Raw genomic sequence first — 26,499 nt, 5'->3', positions numbered from 1 at the left:
CTCACACACAAGCCTTTGCCATAGACTCTGCTTTCCATGCGACCTGGATTAAGATAAAAATGACAGTGGTCACCCCCGTGCAGGGGAGCAATCAGCCCTACTGCTCATCAGAAGGTGAAAAAAGATGGCACTTTGTTCTTTGATTTCCGAAAAGGCAAATGCCTTGCCTCTCATGGTATAACTGAAAAGGGGGAAAGGAGACAATAGTCCCTGGTGCTCAAGGTGGGACAGAAGGATGAATCCTGCCCCAGGGTTCCTGGGCAAAGACTGTATCAGGAATGGAAGACCCCTCTGCCCTTGAATGAGCTCAGCCAAGACTCCCCCAGCTCCTTCCAGTGGCGACTGAAAGGAAAACTACTTGACCCTCAAGCTGTGTTTCTCCAGAAAAGAAAACAGGGGAGCAGTTCTGGTGGAGCACCTCTGATGGCCATGAGGACTGTGCTCTCTGGTGGCCGCATGCTATTTTGATAAACCAATACAAGAGCAGAAGGCTTGGAATCTTGAGTTTCCAGGCCAGGAAGCCAGACTAACATGCCCCGTGCCCTCTGCAACATGGGGACACACACCCCTTTCGGACTGCTGTGCTGTCTAGTCAGGTAGCTTCTAGCCACATGTAGCTATTTAAATAGACAATTAAATTAATTAAAATAAACAAAACACTCAGCTACTCGGTTGCATTAGCCACATTCAATGTTCAATGGCCAGGAAGTGGCCAGTGTCTACTATATTGGAAAGGGCAGAAGAGACCACTGCCATCATGGCAGAAAGTTGTATTGGGGGTGCTGCTCTGGAGTCAGGACTCTGGGTTTTAGTCAGTTAGCCCAGAGACCAGCACCGGACTTACCACTCACCTATCAGGAATGGAGGGCCGCTTTCATTTGTGTGAAATAAAAGAAACACGAGAGTATTTGTTCTCTGAGTTGGTAATAAAGCACTTATATGTGGTTAGGTTAACAGCAATGGATATTTGGATGCTGGGTGCATAGGAGACCCCAGTCTTTAAGGAAGAAAAGAAATATACGTATGTATGTATTTAATCCCCACATTCTGAGGTACAAAACACCCAAAAAGTATTTGGTTAGAACAACTATCTAGTGTATAAGATTAACGTTCCCCAAATCTATAAAAATAATGGAGAAATTATTAAAACAGTTAATTACATTTCATATCTAAATTTTAATTCCTATGTGTATCAGTTATCTAGCTCAACATGGGTTCCACTCAACGTGAGCGGTAAGAAACCACACTGGGATAGAAGCCCAAAAATTAGGTTAGCCTCTTCATCATCAGATGGAAGGCACTGACCTTTTGAACTTAAAATCCTTGTCGTGAACACCAGAATATCATCTCATTCGGCAATGTTCTAGAGAGACATTAATATCCTCCTCCAATCTCTTAGAATAACTGTTGGTACCTTAAGAGCCTGGATCATCACACTAGGTAATTTACATATAGCATTAATCACATGTCATTTTCAGTATTATTCATTACTCACATTGCCTTTATAATTAAATAGAGTGAGATTAAACCAAAGAGAAGTAATTTTAAGTCCTTGCTTGGGGCTGATGCTCTGCTGAGCCTAGCGCAGGGTCTTGCCTGGCGTAGGCATCTTCCTACCCACCTCTCAAATGTTGCTGTTCCACAGGTCCCGAGCCTTTTCTTCTCATCTCTTATCGTTTTTCCCAAGTGACTGTATCAGCAACTAGGGCTTCATTTACCAAATATGACCCCCAATAATAAGGGCTACCATTTGTGGAGCACTATGTGCCAGGCCCTGTCCCTTACAAGCATTACCGAGTCAACAGTCACAGCAGCCCTGCCTGCAAGGAAGAAACAGGCCGCATCTCCTCGTAACAATCATCTAGATGCAGAGGTCATAGGTCCCTTAAACTCCACATTTCCAGGCTTGACTTCACCACAAATCTGCCTCAGTTCCTCCATATCTTCATACAAAATATCGCAAGCCAGAAACCTGCAAATCACCCTGGACTCCTCCCTCTCCTTTTTTGTCCACTTCCAATAAGTTCCAAGTTCTATTACTTTTACCTCCTAACTATCCCTTCATTCCACGCAGACTGGCAGCACCCTGCATAAGGCTCCTGTCATTTCTTACCCAGAGGCCTGCATCAGCTGGCCAACTCATCTCCCTGAATCTGGTCTTTTTTCTGTAATCCCAGTTACTCTACTAACTTAACCTTATGACTCTGGGCATCTGAAATACAGGGATAATAATGAGGTCTCTCTCCTTATAGGTTTGTGTGAGTTAAATAAGTTATAGAGTTTTCTAAGTGTCAGGTAGTTGATAAAAAGTTATGCAGCTGATATAGGAATTGAGACAATTTGGTGCTGGAGGCTACATGCTTAACCACCACCACATATGCCCAGGTGAGCCATCATTATCAGAAAAGTCATGATGAAGAGAGACATGAGAAAGGATCATTTACAGCGCAAAGCTTTTGAGAATGACAATATAAATATACTCCAATTACTCTAAAACTTTGCAGCTTTAGCAACAAACACTATTATCTTGGGGCTTCTATAGTACCACTTAGCTAGGTGCCTCTGGCTTGAGGCCTTTCATGAGGTTGTAGTCAAACTATCAGCTGGGGTTTGCAGACTCATCTGAAAGCTTGACTGGGGCTGAGGGGCTTCCTAGCTTGCTCATGTGGTTCTTGGAGGCCTTCATCCCTTGCCACATGAACCTTTACACAGGGCTGCCTCACAACATGGCAGCTGGTTTCCTCCAGGGCAAGTGATCCAGGAGACAAGAAGAAAGGGCCCCTATTATGGAAGCCACAATCTTTTAATAAACTCATCTCAGAAGTAACATCCCACCACTTCTGTCACTCATTGGGAGTGAGTCATTAAATCCAGCCCATATTCAAGGAGAGGTGTTTACACAAGGTCAAAGACCACTAAGAGCCAACCCAGAGGCTGATTACTATTATCACCCAAGTAGACATCACAGCCCTGAAGGGAGGGGGTGTGCTGAGAATAAATGGGGCTCTATCAGCATTTCCTTTAGCTCTCTCTGCTTTTCAGAGTTGAACTGCCCATGAACTTCATGTCCTGTTACTTTTTATCAGTAGATAACACTCTTGTCTTGGCCTCCTCCTCGCTAGCTATCTCTGCCACCATGAAGGATACGTGGAGAACCCACAGATTGCTAGGAACTATTATATATCAGCCTTTTTTCATAAATCTAAAATAGATCAGCATTATAGTAGCTACTGGCTCTATTGTTAAGCATAAATTTAAGTCAGGAAATATAACAATAATTAAAATTTAAACATTATCACAAAGTTCTAAAAATTAAAGCAATGCAAGTTCTTTTTTAAAGAACCAAAGCTCTATTGATTTTTAAATATAATATGTTAATAATAAAAATAATTATTTCATGCTATTGTATCTACATTTCTAAGAAGCATTTTTATTATAATTCAATCTACTGTTATTAGCAAGAGACAGTGAGTATTCTGGGTTGAACTGTGTGCCCGCAAAAATATAGGCTGGAATCCCAACCCCCCTCTCAGAATGTGAGCTTATTTGGAGATAGTGTCTTTACAGAGGTAATCAAGTTAAAATGTGGTCATTAGGTTGGACCGTAATCCACTATGACTGGAGTTGTTGTAACAAGGGCAAATTTGGACACAGAAACAGACATGATAGAGGAAAGATGATGTAAAAAAGATACAAGGAGAAGACAGCCATCTACAAGCCAAGGAGAGGGTCCTAGGGCAACCTTCTGTAGCAGGCCTCAGAAGGAACCATGAACCAAGCAGAGCCAGCACCTTGATTTTGGACTTCCAGCCTCCAGAACCACGAGGCAAAGCATTTCTGTTGTTTAAGCCACTAGTCTGTGGTATTTTGTCATGGCAGCCTGAACAAACTATTATAGAGAGAAGAAAGAAAAACTGAGATACAGCAAGAGAGAGGCAGAGAGAAATACAGAGAAAAGAAGACAATATGTCAAGATTCATATTCATCTGGATGAGTTGATTTTAACAAGAAATGCACAAGGGCGTATTCCTAAAATCTTATTTAGCATATTTATGCAGCAGAAGCTGACAGATATTTCCAAAAACTGTGTAAATGGAACACAGTGCCAGGTGAAAACAAGCAGATTCTCCCTCTACAGGTGGGGTCTGACCTGGTAGGGGCCAACAGTGGGAGTCCAGGAGCAAGAGGGGACCCTACCTTCTGGTAGTCTTCTTTGGACCTCAGGGCCACCTCCATGTGCTCGGTAGAGGTTGGATAGATGGCTGAGCGGTACTGAGTGCCGTGATCATTGCCTTGGCGCATACCTGGGAAAATGGAAAACAGAAAGGATTATTGGAATGGACCAGGCAACAAGGCCAGTGTCATGGTTTTCTATGATTCATGTGCTACTAATTTGTTTTGTTTTTTTTCAACTGAAATATGGTTGACACACAAAGGTACATTAGTTTCAGGTGTACATCTTAGTGATTTGACAAATCTTACCTTATACTACACTCACCACAAGTATACCTATTACCTGTCACCATACAATGCTATTACAACACATTTGACTATATTCCCTATGCTGTGCCTTTTATTCCCGTGACTTATTCATTCCATGACTGGGAGCTTGTACCTCCAACTCCTCTTCACCCCTTTTCACCCATCCCCCACAACCCCTCCTCTCTGGCAACCATCAGTTTGTTCTCTGTATTTATGGGCCTATTTCCACATCTTGTTTGTTTGTTCATTTGTTTTGTTTTTTAGATTCCACAAATACGCGAATTTGTTTTTCTCTGTTTGACATATTTCACTTAGCATAATATCCTCTAGGTCTATCCACGTTGTCACAAATGGCAAGATTTCATTCTTTTTTTAGGGCTGAGTAATATTCCTCTCTCTCTCTCTCTCTCTCTCTCTCTCTCTCTATATATATATATATATATATATATATCACATTTCCTTTTTCCATTCATCTATCAATGGACATTTAACACTGCTTCCATATCTTGGCTATCAGGAATAATGCTGCAATAAACACAGGGGTGCATATATTACTCAGTGCTTGTTTTAATTTCATCTTGATACCACTCTCCTTAAACAAGCACAGAGTATATCTGTCTTGCTTTGCTTATTTTCATTACAACATATGTTTGAACTTAGGTAAATCTATCATAGGTCTTAGATCATAGTAGATGCTCTACAAATATGTATTTTTCTATGCAGATATTTAAATCATAACCTATTCTATTTTTCACTTGCAAAGCACTGTGCTGTACATTATTTCTTGGGATCTTAATGAGATACTGTGTATGGCAACTACTGTGGTCCCTCTCTTGGAAAATAAGGAGATGGGATTATGTATGTGTAAGTACCTGGCATACTGCTTGGCACATAGGAGGTGCTACAAATGACTAAGTAACTGATATTCAGTGAGTTTGAAGAGCTTGCCTAAGGTCATCCACCCAATTAAGGGAAAACCTGAGCTTTAAAGTTACCCAGCCCATTTTCCACCCTGTCACAGCTGCTAATGTAGAGATCTTGATCAATTTCTAACTGAATCATTTACTTCCCAAAGTTAAATAGCCACAGGCTTACTATAGATCTCCTATAGTTGTCCATGCTGTAGTCAAATGAACCTCACACGCGTTTACTTCATCATTCAAGAATCCACTTCAGTTTTAACAAGTGCCCCAAGACTCCTCCAACAGAAAGTTCAATCTTCCAAAAAACAGCTTTGTACTTGCAGATGTTAATGTCCATGTGAATTACCTGGGGATGTTGTTCAAATGCAGATTCTAGTTCAGTAGGTCACCATTTCTAAGCTGCCCAGGAGTGGTGCTGACCACCAGACTGCATTTTGAGTAGCTAGGGTTTAGAGTTTGCTCAGATATTTTCCAGGTTCTTCATAATCCATCAGCAACAATTTTAATTCCAATAATGCGGTGAGGAAAACCTGAGTCTTCCAAACTAACCTTCCTGAGGTATTCAGTGTACAGTGCTCCCTCCACCTCTCTCTATTCCCCCAGGAGGCACACATTTTGTACTGAACTCCTATTCAAGACTTAGTTCAAGCATCTTTGCTCCACAGAACCTTCCCTGAGTGTTCCTTACAGCTGTGACAATCACTGACTCCTTTGGGCAGGTCTCTTTCTTAGAGATTTTACTGTACTGCATTGTTATTATGTGGTTGTCCCTCTGCCTCATCTGTGAGCTTCCCAGAGGGCAGAGGCTTACAGCCATAGGACCTGGTATAGCATTGGACAGATGGACATACTTCCACCAATATTCGTTGCATGAAGAACACAGGAGTTTATATCTTGTGATCCAAGACAGTGCAATCAATACTGGAGTGCAAATCAACCAATCAAAGTGCTTTTTACTATGTAAATTCAAATGTAAATAAAATAATATTTCTTAAGAGCCCTAGGAAAAAGCTACCAGTGAGTTAACACGTTTGACAAGTAGAGGGAAGTGCAATAGCTAAAGACACCAAAGCTTCACTATGGCAGTTAATGAACCGACGAGCTGGAATTCACAATCAAAACTAGAGGCTAAAAACAGAGGTTTAAATAATAACAAACTAGAAGGATCTGGGGTCAAGTCAGAGGCTATCTATGGTGTGTACATGTGTACTTGTGCATACGGCAGGGGGTGTTTCTGGCACCTACACCCCAGATTGGTTGACTTCCTAGAAATTTCACTTTCCCACCTTCAGAGTTGCATCCCCACCTTGACACACAAAGGTCACATGGGGACCAGAAACTAGTTAGTGGCTTAAACAGCCAATATCAATGACACCAAAATATTAAGTTAATAATATATAATAAAAATAAACCAGCCCACATCTCCAACAAGCACTATATAATTCCAAATTAAAATATCTATTTCATTTCTGTATGTTACACATTCACTTAAGTATCATATTATTATAATATACAATATGTAAGTATTATTACTTGAAATGCTTCAAAAGTATGTGCCAAATACTTTTCCAGGTGCTGAGAATACAGCAATGAATAAATGCAAACCCTATCTTTGCGGAGCTCACATTTCAGTGTAATTTAAGAAACTGGATAAATACACATTCCAGAATGGCACTTTGGCAATATTTTTTTCTTTACCTTCTTCAACGTTCCCTCCTTCACTTAAAAGTAAGGCTTTTCCTGAGTGACTACGTCGCATCCTTTTGTGCACAATGGTATGATGGTAGTATTATTGTTCCCTCTGAAACTATTCTCCAAAAGATTCATCCAAAAGATTGCTGGATGGCTGGTTTTCAGGAAAATATGACCTGTCTCCATTCGGCACAAGATGCAGAACAGGAGGGTCTCCGTGTGGAGCTGTTTACATCTATTCAAGTTCCCTTTCTTTTGGAAGATAAACTAGTATGTGAGTGAAAGAGAACATGCAGGTGTGATTTATTTAAATTTTTCAACAAATTTTGCTAAGATTCCATATACCTTGCACACTGAAGACAATAAATATGTCTGTGTTTGGATGAAGGTCCTTGACTTATCACAGGATGATGAGAAATTGCTGTTTATGCATAAAACTGCCTTTTTAGCAAACAAGATGGGAATAATTAAGAATCATTCCAAGTAAACTGTGTAATAGTGGGCTCTTCCACTGATCATATTCTCACAAATAGTCTGGTAGAAGAATGCACAATGAAACATTTAGATTTATAGCCACATTCAGAGCCTCTCTTGTAGTGACATGACAACCTAAGGGGTAGAAACATCTGGAAGGTTTCCCAAAATTGTGTGGTTGGGCAGAAAAGATGCATATGACTGTCACTTTTTGGCAAGTATGTAAAGCAGTGCATTTCTATAAATATAATTCATGGATTTTTTTATGTAATTGTGGGTTATACTACTACAATCCAGGATGGGGATTTATGAGCCCTTCCCTAAAGCCATGATTCCCTTGAATTAAATTCTGACTTGATCATCTGCTAATTGTAATAATACAATACTGATAAGGCTGCTGTAACTGTTGTCTTTGTCTTCTTTGTGTAGACTTGCGCTGTCCCCCACTCACCCTGGATAGCTATAAAGAGAAGTAACATAGTGGGCATTATCCACAGCTCAGCCCCAGACTCCTTGCACCTCTCCCCTTGCACCAACCCAACCTGACTATTCATCAATTGGGAAGATGGGAATTCTTCACACAGTTACAGCTACCATCTTTAAGTCTTACAGATTTGAATTTATAGCCCCTATGTTATGAGCCCAATACTTCTTGGATGTTCTAGCAAAACTGACAGCTCCTCATGTCAGACCCAATACACACTCTCTTCCCGGTCACTCTGGCTAAAATCCTGCCTGGCCAGAAAGGAAGACAAGAAAATGTTAAAGAGATACAGTAGGGGATAGAGAGAAAACATCAAAGCCTTTATTCAGATATTCTTGAATTTTGAGTGATACTGGATAAGGCATTAACCCTCTGGTATGCTCATGAATAACAATGTTAACCCTCTGGTATGCTCATGAATAACAATGTTAATTTGAATTTTTTCCACCAAAATTCATCCCAAGGAGAAGGTATTAATACCTTAAAACAAAACCATACACACATTTACACCTACTTGTGTATGTTTTTGGTTGATTCCAATGCATGTACCTTTTGGTTAACTGACAAGGCTTATTAAGTGGATAGGAGCTTGAACTTTGGAAACAGATGGTTCACTGGGAAATATGATTTAATGCTCAACAGATTGAAAAACCTATAGAACTATGGATTTTCTGTTCTCGTTATTTTTAATACATTGCATTTACAGATGTTTAGCATCATTAAACTTTCCACATTTTCTTTCAACCTACATTGGTTTATGTTATGAACGCAAAATGGTAATTCACATGTGAGGAAAACCTGTTCACTAAATCTCTCATAAGAAGCCTAGGACTCAAAGCTACAAGATCTTGTCTTTAAGTCTAATTCTGTCACTGACATGCTTTGTGTAAATTACCTAATTTCTGAGCTTCAAACCTTATTTGTAAAGTAAGGATTATAAGGACCTAAACTACAGGCTTGTTGTGAAGAGTAAATGAGATGAAACCTCTAAAGCACTTTGTTGACTATAAAAAATTACGTAGGTGTTAGGTACTTTAATTCAAACAACTTTTAATAATCTTGAAATGCTTCAGAATAACTAGTTTGAAATAAAAATAACCAATGATGTCACACAAGATACTCTAGTTACAACCCTTTTCATCCCCTGAAAAGTATTAAATAATATTCTTCTCTCAGATGCCCACACAGTATAGGTCACGTAGAAATATCCAAAGAGAGAAACAAAATCCATTTTATGTGTATAGAAATGTACTAGTTTTTAATTCTTTATTACATTTTTTAGCAGAATTATCTTCCTAATTAAAATTTTAGATCTGCTAATCTCCAGCCCAGTTCTCTATTTCAATGGAAAACACACTGAAGAAAGGGAAAAACTCTGTGAGTGAATTTTCTGACACTTGTCCCTGCCCATGAAGAGCTTTTCCAAGCAATGTCTCATTCTTGATCTCTGATCTGAAGTGTGGAAAAATTAGGCCTTTTTGGCACTGATCCCAAGAAAGAGCCTGGAAATCAGTGGTCCACCCCATCAAATCACAAAATAAATGTTATATTTGACTGTTATACCTGATCTAAACAGTCTTTATAATGCTGTTATCAAGAGGGGAAAACTAACCAAGGTTGCATTGTGAAAAAGGACAGAAAAATGTCACTGAGAGACAGAGAATTCCTACTTGTCTGTCCTTCTTCCACAAATAAATACGTTCTCTCTAGCATAAAGTATTCACAGGGTGCCAGCTGTGTACTCAGCACTATGGAGGCTACAGCAGAATTAATTATAAGCCTTGATCCCAAGAAAGAGCCTGGAAAAGGGAAAGAGGGAAAGGAACGAGCTTGACCCTATACTTCACTGTACTGGGTTTTTTGCCATCATTTCCCCTCACGTTGCAGACAGCTGTCATTAATCTTCAGATTAGCACTGTGAAGTTGGTATTCTCAACCTTCTTGGACACAAAGGAAGCTGTGACTCAGAGACATTAGGTGACCTGCCCAGTGGCACAGAGCTGGTAAGTGGCCAAGCTGTGATTTAAAGCCAGATCCCCCGACACCAAAATGGATGCACAAGTTAGAACAAAACAATCAATGGAAAAAAGTGCCCTGTCAGTGGTGCGTCTGGAAAGGAGCATCAGCACCTGAGGTCCAGAAATAAAAACAAGGCTGGTATGTGCTGAGGACTGGGAGGAGTCAGGGCTGGGTTCTTTCTAGGGGCCTAGAGGGAAATGAAGCTGGTTAGCTGTGCATGAGGCCACATAGAAATCTTGACAGGACATACTGGGGACTAGATCTGTTTGGAAACATCAGTCTCAAGGAAGCCACAGAACTCTGTGGAACCCTGGGTAAGCATAATCTTCAAAAATCCAAAACTCTCATATGGATTCAGTAAGTTTTGCAAAGTTCACTGTGCCCTCCACTTGGCTTTAGAAAAACAGAGGATAAATTACTGACACTACTTGGCTGTTTTCATGTTCCAGGAAAGCAAGCAATGGACCTGCTGTAGTGGGTGAAATGAAAATAACTGGCTGAGAAACAACATCTTCTCCCCTAGCACTCTCTAAGTAATGAGGACTGGGCTTTGGGGCCTTCTTGAAGAGGACTGACCTCTTGGCATCTACCAACTGTTGCCAATTTCTCCATCCACCTTCTTCAAATAAGATTTGAAAGGGACAAACCATCCTGAGACTGTTCTAACATTTCTCTCTCTCTCTCTCATTCTCTCTCTCTCTCTCTCTCTCAGCAGAGCCCACAGAAAGCACTGGAAAACAGAGAAATGCTTAATCTATAATGAAGCAAAAAAGACCAAAGTTCTCATCTGCTCAATGGGCCTTATAAACCTTAGCTTATTTTTGGCTACCAGCCCTGTTCTATACCTTCTAACTGGAGAGAAGAAAAATATGCTTGAACAAGGGAATTTTAATGGGAAATTCACACTCTGACTTGTTTCAAGGTGATTACTTTAAGAAATTCCAGGACTCACCAGCTGATTGTGAACATCAGGGCAAAGAAGGACACATTTATAAGGGCCTACAATTTCTATCTGTGTTGGGGAACCTCAAAGGAGTAATAATCTCACTAGAGGCTCTCTGTGTTGGTTGCACAGACAGGGTGACTTCTACCAGGAAGAATCCATATTCTTCTCTTCTATAGACTATTGCTAGGAAAAAATGACCCATAATCAGGTTTTGTCATGAGGTAGTTCTGAATTCTAATTTCAGCTTTCTTGTTTACTAACTGTGTAACCTCAGCCAAGTTATTAGACCCATCTATGCTTCCATTTCTTCATTTGGAAAAATGGGGGTGATGGTACATACCTCACAGGGTTGTAGGTATCTTGCGTAGGAGTTCAGTAAACATAACTCCTCCATCCCCTTGTGACTTCTAATGCAGAAATTCAAGGAAGAGACTTTTTCAACATATTTTTTAAGAATTTAAAATTTTCTCAGTCAATAAAGAGTTGCTAAGCATCTATCTTAGTCCACGAATCTCGCTAGGACTTCAGCTAAAACACACACCAAAGAACCTGGTCTCAGTCTCAGAAAATTTCTGCAATGTATCATCAAACAGATAAGCATGCAGAGAAGCAAGATGTGCTCATTAAGAATGAACAGAGATCCATCTAGAATCAATGCCTCTTAACCACTTAGGCCTCAGTGGCAATCAAGGATTTGGGTCAGATCCTTTTAAAACCAGTTTTATTGTTCCATGATTCACTAATGAATCATCGAACACTACCTCAAAAACTAAGGATGTACTGTGTGGTGACTAACATAATAAAAATTTATTATTAAAAAATAAATAAATAAAACCAGTTTTATTGAGGTAAAATTGATATACAAAAAATGGTATGCATTTAAAGTATACAATTTGATCAGTTTTGACCTGTATATACACAATGAAACCATTGCTACAATCAAGATAATGAACACCTCCAAAATATTTCTCAGGCCCATTTTAAATCTCCCCTTCCCACCACTCCCAGTCCCTGCTCTAAGGCCTCAGGCAAACTCTGACCTATATTCTATCATTCATTTAAATTCATTTGCATTTTCTAAAATTTTATACAACTGTAATCACATAGCATGTACTATTTTTTGCTAACTCAACCATGTTGTTATAAGTTCAACAGTTCCTTCTTTTTATTGTTGAGCAGCGTTCAATTGATTGGATATCCCACAATTTATTCATTGACCTATTGATGGACATTTTGGTTCTTTCCAGCCTTGGGCTATTAAAATAAAGCTAGTATAAATATTCATGTACAAGTCTCTGTATGTACATATACTTTCATTTCTTCTGGATAAATACCTGGGAGTGGAATGGCTAGTACATTTTTGTTGAAGACTGTTAAACTTTTTCCAAAGTGGTTGTAATATTTTATATTACCTGTCAGCAATATATGAGAACTCCAGTTGTCTTGTATCCACACAAACACTTGGTATGGTCAGTCCTTTTAAATTTAGCCATTTGAATATATGTGTGGTAACTCACTGTGGTTTTAATTTGAATTTCTTAATGCCTAATGATGTTGAGCATTTTTCATGTGATAATTTGCTATTTGTACATCTTCTCTGATGAAGTGCTCAAATATTTTACATATTTTTAAATTGTGTTGTTTTCATATGGTAGAATTTTGAGAGTTTTTTATATATTCTGGATACAAGTGTCTGAACAAATGTATAACTGGAAACTGCTTTCTCTCAGACTGTGGTTTGTCTTTAATTCTCTTGGTGACTTTCAAAGAGCACAAATTAATGTTGATGAAATCTAAATTATCAATGGTTTCTTTTATGATTCAAGTTTTTGGTGTTCTACGCAAAATCTTTATTTAACCCAAGTCATGAAGATTTTTCCTTATATTTACCTCTAGAAGTTTTATAGTTTTAGGTTTTAAATTTAGAGCTATGATTCCTTTTACATTTTGTATATGGTGTGAGGTACAGATCAGAGTTGTTTTGGTGTTCTTACTGTGATTGCTGTTGTATCCTTTTGTTGTTGCTTTTTTGCAGAAGGATATACAATTGTCCTAGCACCATTATGGAAAAGATTATCCTTTCTCCACTTCACAGTCTCTCCTCTCAGACTTTGTGCTATGTTTGCAAAGCGCTGAATTTCTACGTATCTTATCACCCTTAATATACACTTATTATTTTGGCTCTAAACAGTAGATTATCTTTTAAAGAGATTTAAATCTTTAAGTCTTTATGTTTAGTAAAAACGTAGTTAACATTGTTAGCACTCTTTATTTCTTTGTGTAGATCCATATTTCTAGCTGGTATCACTTCCTTTATGCTTGAAGGACTTCCTTTCACATTTCCTTCTAGCTCAGGTCTGCTAGTGATGAATTCATTCAGCTTTTGTACATGTGGAAAAGTATTTCTCCTTCAATTTTGAAAGATATTTTCACCAGGCAAAGAATTCTAGTATGACAGTTCTTTTTTCCTTTCAATACTTCAAGATATTACTCCACTGCCTCCCACCTGGTATTGTTCCTGATGAGAAATCTGCCATATTCTGTATCTTTGTTCCTCTATGAAATTTATCTTTGTCCTGTGTCTACTTTTAAGATTTTCTCTTTGTCATTGATTTTAATGATTTGATTACCATGTGTCATGATGTAATTTTCTTCATGTTTCTTGTGTTGGATGTTCATTTACCTTCTGAGATCTACAGTTTTACAGTTTTTATCAAATTTAGAATTTTTTCTGATGTTCAGATTCTTTTTATCTCAGACATTATAATTGTCATCTCTCGAAGCTGGGTTAGGTCTTTTAAAAAAATATTTTATGTATTTATTGGAGAGAGAGAATGGATCGATCATCCAAACAAATCAACAACGTAACAGCGGCTTTGAAGGATACATTGGACCACATGGATCTAACAGATATATTCAGAACATTCCATCCTAAAACAGCAGAATACATATTCTTTTCAAGTCTGCATGGAACATTCTCTCAAATAGATCACATATTAGGCCATAAAACAAGTCTCAACAAATTCGAAAAGATCAGTCATACCATGCATTTTTTCCAGCTCCACCACCATGAAACTAGAAGTCAACCACAAGAAAAAAATCTGGAAAGACCACAAATACATGGAAGTTAAATAACATGCTACTAAACAATGGGTCAACCAAAAATCAAAGGAAAAAATAAAAAATTACATGGAGAGAAATGAAAATGAAAACACAATGGTCCAAAATTTTTGAGATGCAGCAAAAGCGGTTCTAACAGGAAAGTTTACAGCAAAACAGACCTACCTCAAGAGGCAAGAAAAATCTCAAACAAACAACCGAACCTTACACCAAGGAGCTAGAAAAAGAACATACAAAACCCAAAACCAGCAGAAGGAAGGAAGTAATAAAGATTAGAGCAAAAATAATTGATACAGAAACTAAAAACAAAACAAAACAAAATAAAAACCAAAAACCCACAACAACAATAGAACAGATGAAAGAAACCAGGAGCTGGTTCTTTGAAAAGATCAACAAAATTGATAAATTTCTAGCAAGACTCATTAAAAAAAGAGAGAGGGGGGACCCAGATAAGCAAATCACTAATGAAATAGAAGAAATAACAATCAATACCACTGAAAATAAACAATTGTAACAGAATACTATTGAATACTTATATGCCAACAATTGGACAACTTAGAAGAAATGGACAAATTCCTAGAAACATATAAACTACCAAAATTAAAGCAGGAAGAAGTAGAACATTTGAACTGACAAATTACCAGCAATGAAATTGAATCGGTAATCAAAAAGTTCCAAAAACAAAAGTCCAGGACCAGACAACTTCACAGAGGAAATCTACCGAACATTTAAAGAAGAGTTAATCCTTATTCTTCTCAAATTACTCCAAAAAATACAAGAGGAAAAAAAAACTTCCAAATTCATTCTATGAGACCAGTACCACTCTGACACCAAAACTAGAAAAACACATCACACAAAAAGAACTACAGGTAAATATTCTTCATGAATATAAATGCAAAAATCCTCAACAAAATATTTGCAAACCAAATCCAACAATACATTAAAAAAATAATACACCATGATCAAGTGGAATTTATTCCTGGGATGTAAGTGTGGTTCAATATTCACAAAACAATCAAGGTGACACATCACATCAATAAAAGAAAAAATAAAAAACACATAAGATCATTTCAATAGATGCAAAAAAAATTGACAAAGAAACACATCCATTCATAATAAAAGCCCTCTCCAAAGTAGGTCTAGAGGGAACATATCTCAACATAATAAAGGCCTTATATGAAAAACCCACACCCAACATCATACTCAATGGTAAAAAACTGAGAGTTTTTCCACTAAGGGTCAGGAACAGGACAGGGATGTCTGCTCTCACCACTTTTATTCAACATAGTACTGGAATTTGTGGCTACAAATTAGGCAACATAAAGAAATAAAAGGCATTCCAATTGGTAAGGCAGAAGTAAATCTCTCACTATTTGCAGATGATATGATCTATACAAAGAAAATCTATACATACCATATATACTATATCTATATACACCAAAAATCTCTGGAACTGATAAATTCAGTAAAGTCACAGGATACAAAATCAATGTGCAGAAATCTGTTGCATTCCTATACACTAATAACGAAGCAACAGCAAGTGAAATTAAGAAAATAATCCTATTTACAATTACACCAAAAACAATAAAACATCTAGGAATAAACTCTCCAAAGAGGTGAAAGACTTATACTCTGAAAACTATAAAACACTGATGAAAGAAATTCAAGACAACATAAAGAAATAGAAAGATACTCCATGCTCATGGGTTGGAAGAACAAATATTGTTAAAATGTCTATACTCACCAAAGCAATCTACAGATTTAATGTCATCTTTATCAAAACACCAACAGCATTTTCCACAGAACTAGAAAAAGCAATCCTAAAATTTATATGGAACCACAAAAGATCTCAAATAGCCAAAGCAATCCTGAAAAAGAAAGACAAAACTGGAGGTATCACAATTCCAGATTTTAAGTTATATTACAAAATGGTAGTAATTAAGGCAGTATGGTACTGGCATAAAAACAGACACACAGATCAACAGAATAGAAGAGAAAACCCAGAAATAAACCCACAATTATATGGTTAATTAATCTTCAAAAAAGCAGGAAAGAATATCCACTGGGAAAAAGATAGTCTCTTCAACAAATGGTGTTGGAAAAATTGGACAGTTAAATGCAAAAAAAATGAAATTGGACCACCATACACAAAAATAAACTCAAAATGAGTTAAGGACCTAAATGTGAGACCTGAAACCATAAAAATCCTGGAAGACAGCACAGGCTGTAATCCCTCTGACATCGGCCATAACATCTTCCTGGATTTGTCTCCTGAGGCAAGGTAAACAAAAGCAAAAATAAACTATTGGGATTACATCAAAATAAAATCTTCTAAACAACCAACAAAACTAAAAGACAACCTATTGAATGAGAGAAGATATTTGCAAATGACATATCCAATAAAGGGTTAATATCCAAAATATATAAAGAATTTATAAAAATCAATGCCAAAAAACCAAATAATGCAATTAAAAATGGGCAGAAGACATGAACATACATTCCTCCAAAGAAGATATCCAGATGACCAACAGACATATGAAAAGATGCCTAACGTCACTCATCATCAGGGAAGTGCAAATCAAAACCACAATTACATATCACCTCGCCCCTGTCAGAATGGCTAAAAAAAAAATTCAGGAAAGAACAAGTGTTGATGAAGATGCAGAGAAAAAGGAACCCTCGTGCATTACTGATGGGAATGCAAACTGGTGCAGTGACTGTGGAAGACAGTATGTAGATTTCTGAAAAGACTAAAAATAATAATAATAATAATAATAATAATAATAATAATACTATAAGATTCAGTAATGGCACTACTGGGTATTTAGCCTAAGAATATGAAAATACTAATTCGAAGGGATATATGCACTCCCATTTATTGTGGCATTATTTGCAATAGCCAAATTTTAAAAGCAGCCCAAGTGTCCATCAAGAGATGAATGGATAAAGAAGATGTAATATATATATATATATATACACACACACATACACACACACACACACACACACACACACACAGTGGGATATTATTTAGCCAGAAAAAAGAATGAAATCTTGCCATTTGCAACAACAATATGGATGGAGCTAGAGTGTATAATGCTAAATGAAATAAGTCAGAGAAAGACAAAACCTTATGATTTCACTCATATGTGAAATTTAAGAAACAAAACAAACAAACCAAAGAAAATAAAAGAGACAAATCAAAAAACAGACTTAACTATAGGAAACAAAGAGATGGCTACCAGAGCGGAGAGGTGGGTGGGGAGAATGGGAAGGAGGTGAAGGGGATTAAGAGTACACTTAGCTTGATGAGCACTGAGTAATACATGGAACTGTTGAATCACTATATTGATGCTTGAAACTAATATAACACTGTACGTTAACCAGACTTGAATTAAAATTTTAAAAATACAAAAAAATTTAAGTAACATATCCTTTTGGTTCTTACTTTCAAGCACTGTTATTTTGGACCAAAGAAGCTTTTAAGCTAGGTTAATTTTCCTACTAATGAGGTAAACCTTTCTGAGTACTGTATCTGATGCCCAATGAATTTTTATGTACCATTCTGGCTAGTGAAAACAGGCAGTATTCCCAACCTCATGTGAACTCTGGGAATTTTTTCCCTCTACTTGTTCAAGGTGATTCTTTTCCTGGCCTCAGGCTGTTTAATCATACAATATTCTGGTCAGTCTCAGACAATCACTTAAAGGAACACTTTGCAGATCTCCAGAGGTTTCTCTCTCAACATTTTTCTCTTCCCTTCTTCTGCTCTATAAATTCTACCTTCCTCAGTATACCTAGGCTTCCACTTCCATCCCCTCAACTCGTGGAGACTGTGAGGCTTGGCCTGGGTTCCTCCTTCTAGCTCTGCAGCAGAAATTTTCTCTAGGAAATCAGAGAGGGCAATTGTAGGATTTATTTGTTTCTCTGATGTCCAACATTTCATATATTTTGTCTAATTTTTTAGTCCTTTCAAATCACAAACAGAAGTCTTTGGGCTAAATATCTTCCAGCCCTAATTTTAAAAAATCATTCAAAGTTAACATAATGGGCATGTGGGCATGGATAGCTAGACTGAAAAATTCTCTTAGGTTTGAGTAGAGTTTTTTGTATTTTTTGTTTTGTGTTACTATTCTGTTAACAAATGGATTCTGTAAATTTATTTCAGTAAAATAATTCAAATTAAAATGTGCATAGATGGCATCTAGATGGTGACAAATATTTTTAAATTCCCATCATTAATCAACAAATTAATTTTCTCTATGTTTTATCCTTTTGTCTTAGTTCTTCTTGATCCCTGCTCCATCAGACAGTATTAACAGCACCTCCCTTCCTTAAATGCTTTTCCCCTTGGTCTTATAACACCACACTTCACCTAAGACTTCAAGTATTTCTTGACCGGTCCCTATCTATTTGCTTTTCCATTTCCCCCCCTCATCATCCCTACAACAGTTGTTCGTAGGTTTGCTCTTTTGCCATTTACCTCCCTTCCATGTGCCCTCCAATGGAATCTCCCTTTTCTATGCTAAGAACTTACAAATCTAAATTTGTGATCCAAATTCTCTTTCAGGTTTCAGTCCTGTAGAACCACATTCCTGTTAGACACTTACTAGGGCTCCCTCATCCCTCAGTTCTCAACTGACCTCATTATCTTTCACTGTCCCCTACCTTTCTCATCTCTATCAACTGACATGATCATTCTCCTAGCAACCCAAGCTTTCAATCTTGTAGTAATCCATGTTTCATTTGAGCCTCTTTTATACCTTAAGCCAGGCAGTCACTTAACTTTACCTTTGTTTTCTGTAAAATCTTTCACTAATCTTCTTTCCCTTTCCACAGCCTCCACTCTGATTTAAACTCAATACCTCATGGTGTGTGATGATAAAGCCAGGATGAATACCTGGATCTTCTGTAGAGACCTAATTCAGGGTTGCTTAATAAATGCTTCCGGGTTGTTTCTGGCTGTATATAACGAATAAACGAATTGGTAGTTCCTTGTAATAGTGGATCATTTCACTACATAATCCTATTACTGCTTCCAGAACTACAAGCCTAATATTTCACTCTTCTTTCCGTGTACAAAGCCTAAGGGCATCTTTTTTCCGCTGTGCCACCCAGGCGCCCATGGCATCTTTTTTCCGATTTTCCATTCTCAGAACAAAGTGAACATAATGCAGAAAACTGACAGAGGTCTGAAGTCCCTCCTATGAAACACATTCAATTTCTTAATTCTTATGCTAGACTTATAGCTTTGATTTAGTTATCATCCCTTTAAACTTTATAAGAGCCAATATATTTATCAGTTATTCTCCATATCAATACTCACTAAAGGAAGATGTTTCTGAAAAGTAAAGCGAAGGCAAGTAAAGCAAAATTTCCTTCAAACAATCCAGGGGATTTAGAATATAAATATGAATATTTAATCAGGGAACCCCAGGACATTACATTGAAATTCAGACTTCCATGTGACTTGGGTCATGCAAAAACTTTCAGTCACTCTTTTGCATACCAGGAGATGATCAACTCTCAGCAAGGGAAACTGTTATCTAGATCATTTGAAGGAGGCAAGAGTTCTTGGGCTATTTTAAAAAGGGAAGGAAACACTAAGAAATCAATTAATATACTAAAAATGAAACTCAGGTGTTTTTAAAGACACTGCTGGGCAACTCAACTTAAAATAGAAGGGTGACTACCAGGGACTCTCTGTCAGGGTTGCTTCACCTTGGCACTGTTGACATCATGGGCTGGGTAATTCCTTGCAGTGAGGGGCTGTGCTGTGCATTCTAGGGTGTATAACAGCATCCCTAGATTTTAACCCCTGTTGCTAGCAGCATCCACTCAGCTGTGACAACCAAAAATATCTCTATATACTGCCAAATATCCCCTGGGGGGCAAAACTGCCCCCACTTGAGACCCACTGCTATGTATTAATGAGCGACATCTTTGATACCATCACTTATAAAACCTCCTTTTTCAAGGCCGCTAAATGAAGCAACAAATGAAGTAAAAGCTTTAGGATGTGAAAACCAATAGTTACTAAAGAGTTTCACAGGTCTTTGGTATTCATATTTTCTCTCATAGCCACTAATTTCAGTGGTTATCAGTGTGGTTTTTTCCTTTCTTCTTTCTTTTCTTCCTTCCTTCCTTTTATTCCTTTCTTTCTATCCCCAAATTCAAGAGAATGAAGATTTGCATTAGAGAACACAAGACCATTAAAAAATTTTTTTTTCATGTAAAACAGCATTTGAAGTTACACATTGAAAGTCTACAAGGAAGGGAAGATATTACAGTCTGTAAATGAATAAGCAGAAATTGAAATCAACATGTATACAATTGCAAAGAGATAAAGGTCTCAATTGTAAGAAGAAAGCAAGAAAAGAAAAGTCTGTTTTCCTACTTATTTAATACTTTGGGCAGAAAAAAGCAAGCATTAAAATTGTCATCATAATATGTTTGCTGGTGACTACACCATCTTTTCATATCTCTCAGAAAGTCTTGCATCTCTCAAAAATTAGTATGGTCCTAACTCACCACACCAAGAACTGCAATCAGTTTAACAGAGAACAAAAATAATAGTGACTTAAACAAAAGAGGATTATATTTCTTTTTCACTTAGAATAAGTGAAAGCTACTAAGGTAGGCATCATGGTTTCCAGGGACTCAAATTTCTTCTTTCCACTCAACTCCTTAGCATACAGCTAAATGAGGCCTCCACGGGGAAAACATCATAGGGCGCTGAGGTCCTCCAACAAGTGAATGAGCCTGCCTCCCTCACAGTGATAGATAGCCTTTCTTATCATCACCCTTCTATCATCACCCACATGAAGCTTCCTGCCATACTTGGCCTTTACACTCAGGTGTCTGAGACAACCCTTATTAACATGCAACAACCTCACTTTACCTGACTGAAAAATTAATTCCGTCAATTTTAAATGACATCTCACTTTGAATTTGAAACACGAAGGAAAGAAGGAAGGAAGGAAGGAAGAAGGAGCAAGGGAAGGGAAGGAAGAGAGAGGGAGGGAGGGAGGGAGGAAAGAAGGGAGGAAAGAAGGGAGGGAGGAAGAAGGCAGAGAAGAAGGGAAGGGAGGAAAGGAGGGTGGAAGGAAGGGACTGAAGAAGAAAGAGAGGGAGATATGTATTATTTACCTCTCCAAATACCTCTTTTTTTTTCTTCCTATGGAATGTGAAAATAACTCTGAGGAAAAAATATTGGGGTGGAGGAACTATGGCAAATGGTCCACTATGATACTGGCCAGTCCAGATTTAATAGAACTCCAATGGCCCATTTCAACCTCTGCCTGACAAGAATGTAAGCCATACCAGTTAAGAAAAACTAACTGATCCTTTCATTTCTCATGTCTGAATATTACACATAAAATACACAGTTCTAAAAAAAAAAATACACAGTTCTCCCAGTTAGTTACAATTACACACATATGTGCCTATTAAATTGAACATACCTTGACTACAAATGCAATTAATATTTGATTTAGGTGATCAAGAAAATAGCTAATGATCCTAGAGCCTTTACTATGTGCCATTGTATTTTACTCATATTCATCCAATTCTCCAAGTACATGAAGTATTATTATCGAATTCGTTCCTCAGAAGGTAAGACTGATAGTCAGAGAGAGGTTTGAGTATTGACCCAAGCCAATGCTGGATCTGGAACAAGCGAACTCCAAAGCCAGTGTCTTAGTCACTACTATACCAATTTATAAATAACATATCATTTAAGTATATTTTTTAAATGAAGTAGAATGTAGTAAACTATAAAAGATACTACGTGGCTCTCTTCTAAAAGGAAATACCCCGTGTTCCCTATCATTTTTACAATATTCTCTCTATTTTCTTAATGCAATGCATCTCAAGAGGGATACAATGATATTGCTATGTAACAGAGGTGCCAAATATTCACAAAAGGAAGATTTTCATTTTCAATAATGAGAAAACATTACTTCCATAATTATAAATAAATAATTTTGAAAAGATGTGGTGATTTCTTCCTGAAAGGTAAAAAGTCACCTTAGTATAGATTTTGCTACTAAAAAAGGGAAATTCTATTTATGACTGGCAAGAGGAAACATTTTAAATTATTATAACTTTCTTAGAATGCCTGGAACTCCATATCCATTTATGCTATTAACTCCCAAGTTTAACCAAATAATGAGTCTTGAAATGTTCATATTATCATAAAAATGTATAAGAAAACTTCCAAAATACTAAAACTTATGTCACCATTTCCTGTCCAAATCTTAAAGTTTCATAGCAATGAGACAAAGTACTCCACCACAGAACATTAAGCATGTACATGGGATTTATAAGATGTTTACATTTGAACCAGTACCCAGCACACATGTGCTGACACACGTGCTAGACCTTCAGCACGGACATTGTTCACGGACATAGTTTATTAGCAGAAGTACCAATCGACATATTAATCTTTGTAATTTCTAGATCTAATTACAGAAAGGTACATAAACTTACAAAAGTTCATAAAACAAATACACAGTTCATTAAAGTATTCACATTAATGTTAGCATGTTATATATGTTATATATAATGTTAAAATACTTACCATAAAGTGAACACTCATATAACCACTACTCATGCCAAGAAATACATCACTGCCATCATCCTCAAAAGCCCTCCATGGGTTCCTTCTGAGGACCCTTCCTCTTTCTAGTCATAAACATTCCTGACTTTTGTGACAATAATTTCTTTGGTGCATAGGCACACCTAGAAAAGGCATAGTTTAATTCTGTCCATTTTTGAAATTTACGTAAATGAAATTGTACTGTCATTTTAATCTTTCACTTACTATTACATTCATGAGATTCTCCTATTTTCTTCANGGCTCCCCGCTTCGTACCTCGATACTCAGCGCTGGAGATGTTCATTTGTAGAGATCCAGATGTATCTTCCTGCGTCTCAGGCTGATTCCGTGGATATTCCTGCTGGTCTGGTACCTATCCAGCTCAACTCAGGGGACCGGCTGAAAAAGGTGTCCCCTACTCCTCCGCCATCTTAACCTCCCCCTCGAGGATTATATTTCTTTTTCACTTAGAATAAGTGAAAGCTACTAAGGTAGGCATCATGGTTTCCAGGGACTCAAATTTCTTCTTTCCACTCAACTCTCCTTAGCATACAGCTAAATGAGGCCTCCACGGGGAAAACATCATAGGGCGCTGAGGTCCTCCAACAAGTGAATGAGCCTGCCTCCCTCACAGTGATAGATAGCCTTTCTTATCATCACCCTTCTATCATCACCCACATGAAGCTTCCTGCCATACTTGGCCTTTACACTCAGGTGTCTGAGACAACCCTTATTAACATGCAACAACCTCACTTTACCTGACTGAAAAATTAATTCCGTCAATTTTAAATGACATCTCACTTTGAATTTGAAACACGAAGGAAAGAAGGAAGGAAGGAAGGAAGAAGGAGCAAGGGAAGGGAAGGAAGAGAGAGGGAGGGAGGGAGGGAGGAAAGAAGGGAGGAAAGAAGGGAGGGAGGAAGAAGGCAGAGAAGAAGGGAAGGGAGGAAAGGAGGGTGGAAGGAAGGGACTGAAGAAGAAAGAGAGGGAGATATGTATTATTTACCTCTCCAAATACCTCTTTTTTTTTCTTCCTATGGAATGTGAAAATAACTCTGAGGAAAAAATATTGGGGTGGAGGAACTATGGCAAATGGTCCACTATGATACTGGCCAGTCCAGATTTAATAGAACTCCAATGGCCCATTTCAACCTCTGCCTGACAAGAATGTAAGCCATACCAGTTAAGAAAAACTAACTGATCCTTTCATTTCTCATGTCTGAATATTACACATAAAATACACAGTTCTAAAAAAAAAAATACACAGTTCTCCCAGTTAGTTACAATTACACACATATGTGCCTATTAAATTGAACATACCTTGACTACAAATGCAATTAATATTTGATTTAGGTGATCAAGAAAATAGCTAATGATCCTAGAGCCTTTACTATGTGCCATTGTATTTTACTCATATTCATCCAATTCTCCAAGTACATGAAGTATTATTATCGAATTCGTTCCTCAGAAGGTAAGACTGATAGTCAGAGAGAGGTTTGAGTATTGACCCAAGCCAATGCTGGATCTGGAACAAGCGAACTCCAAAGCCAGTGTCTTAGTCACTACTATACCAATTTATAAATAACATATCATTTAAGTATATTTTTTAAATGAAGTAGAATGTAGTAAACTATAAAAGATACTACGTGGCTCTCTTCTAAAAGGAAATACCCCGTGTTCCCTATCATTTTTACAATATTCTCTCTATTTTCTTAATGCAATGCATCTCAAGAGGGATACAATGATATTGCTATGTAACAGAGGTGCCAAATATTCACAAAAGGAAGATTTTCATTTTCAATAATGAGAAAACATTACTTCCATAATTATAAATAAATAATTTTGAAAAGATGTGGTGATTTCTTCCTGAAAGGTAAAAAGTCACCTTAGTATAGATTTTGCTACTAAAAAAGGGAAATTCTATTTATGACTGGCAAGAGGAAACATTTTAAATTATTATAACTTTCTTAGAATGCCTGGAACTCCATATCCATTTATGCTATTAACTCCCAAGTTTAACCAAATAATGAGTCTTGAAATGTTCATATTATCATAAAAATGTATAAGAAAACTTCCAAAATACTAAAACTTATGTCACCATTTCCTGTCCAAATCTTAAAGTTTCATAGCAATGAGACAAAGTACTCCACCACAGAACATTAAGCATGTACATGGGATTTATAAGATGTTTACATTTGAACCAGTACCCAGCACACATGTGCTGACACACGTGCTAGACCTTCAGCACGGACATTGTTCACGGACATAGTTTATTAGCAGAAGTACCAATCGACATATTAATCTTTGTAATTTCTAGATCTAATTACAGAAAGGTACATAAACTTACAAAAGTTCATAAAACAAATACACAGTTCATTAAAGTATTCACATTAATGTTAGCATGTTATATATGTTATATATAATGTTAAAATACTTACCATAAAGTGAACACTCATATAACCACTACTCATGCCAAGAAATACATCACTGCCATCATCCTCAAAAGCCCTCCATGGGTTCCTTCTGAGGACCCTTCCTCTTTCTAGTCATAAACATTCCTGACTTTTGTGACAATAATTTCTTTGGTGCATAGGCACACCTAGAAAAGGCATAGTTTAATTCTGTCCATTTTTGAAATTTACGTAAATGAAATTGTACTGTCATTTTAATCTTTCACTTACTATTACATTCATGAGATTCTCCTATTTTCTTCATTTTCATTGCTTTATAATATCCATTGTGATACACACACACACACACACACACACACACACACACACACACCCTCACTCAGCCATAAAAAAGAATGAAATCTTGCCATTTGCAACAACTTAGGTGGACCTAGAGGGTATAATGCTAAGTGAAATAAGTCAATCAGAAAGAGACAAATATCGTATGATTTCACTTATACGTGAAACTTCAACAAAAAGACATACTTTTAAATATAGAGAACTGGGGGTTGCTGGGGTGGGGGTTGTGGATGAGGGGATGTGGGAAATAGATAAAAGGGATTAAGAGTGCGCTTATGATGAGCATTGAGAAATGTATAGAGTTGTTAAATCCTTATATTGTACACCTGAAGCCAATTTAACAGTGTATGTTAATTTTATTTTAATTATAAAATCTACTGGAAATATTTTTTAAATCTCTTTATATATCCTGGATACTAATCTTTTGTCAAATATAACTTCTCTGTTCTTACCTTTTCTGTATGATTTTCTTAACTGAAGTATAATTGACATACATAAGCTTCCAGTGTACAACATGATTCAACCTCTGTATGTGCTGTGAAATGATCACTGCAGTAAGTCTAATTCCCATCATTCACCATACAGGGTTACAAAAAACTTTTTCTTGTGATGTGAACTTTCAATATTTACTTTCTGAGCAACTTTCAAATTTGCAAATATAATATCACTGACTGTAGTCACCACACTTTACATTACATCCCCACGACTTACATATTTTATAACTGAAAGTTTAAACCCCTTGTTCTCTTTCATCCAATTTCCCCATACCCACTCCTCTCCCCTCTGGTAACCAGCAAACTATTCTCTGTATGTATGAGTTTGAATTTGATTTTGTCTTGTTTCCTTTGTTCACTTGTTTTGTTTTTTAGATTCTACATATAAGTAAAATCATTTGGTATTTGTCTTTCTTTGTCTGATTTGTATCACTTAACACAGTAACCTCAGGGTCCATTCATATTGCAAATAGCAAGATTTCATTCTTTTTTATGGCTTAGTCGTATTTCATCATA

At 37.1% G+C, this 26,499-nt stretch overlaps 1 protein-coding gene across 4 annotated transcripts in view; it reads right to left on the bottom strand.

Annotated features, from left to right (window-relative positions):
• MSRA (methionine sulfoxide reductase A) overlaps positions 1–26,499 on the bottom strand; it is a 426,011-nt gene that overhangs the window by 102,516 nt on the left and 296,996 nt on the right. For all 4 annotated transcript variants that reach the window (XM_002918865.4, XM_019799298.2, XM_011224521.3 and 1 more), the window contains one exon: positions 4,198–4,304. In XM_002918865.4, the coding sequence (XP_002918911.1) occupies positions 4,198–4,304 (107 nt within the window). The remainder of the gene's footprint in view (positions 1–4,197; positions 4,305–26,499) is intronic.

The sequence above is a fragment of the Ailuropoda melanoleuca genome, chromosome 5 (assembly GCF_002007445.2).
Source record: "Ailuropoda melanoleuca isolate Jingjing chromosome 5, ASM200744v2, whole genome shotgun sequence".
In the NCBI taxonomy this organism is placed as follows: domain Eukaryota; kingdom Metazoa; phylum Chordata; class Mammalia; order Carnivora; family Ursidae; genus Ailuropoda; species Ailuropoda melanoleuca.
Note: the sequence above shows the minus strand (reverse complement) of the source record. Positions and strands in the feature narration are given on the sequence as shown.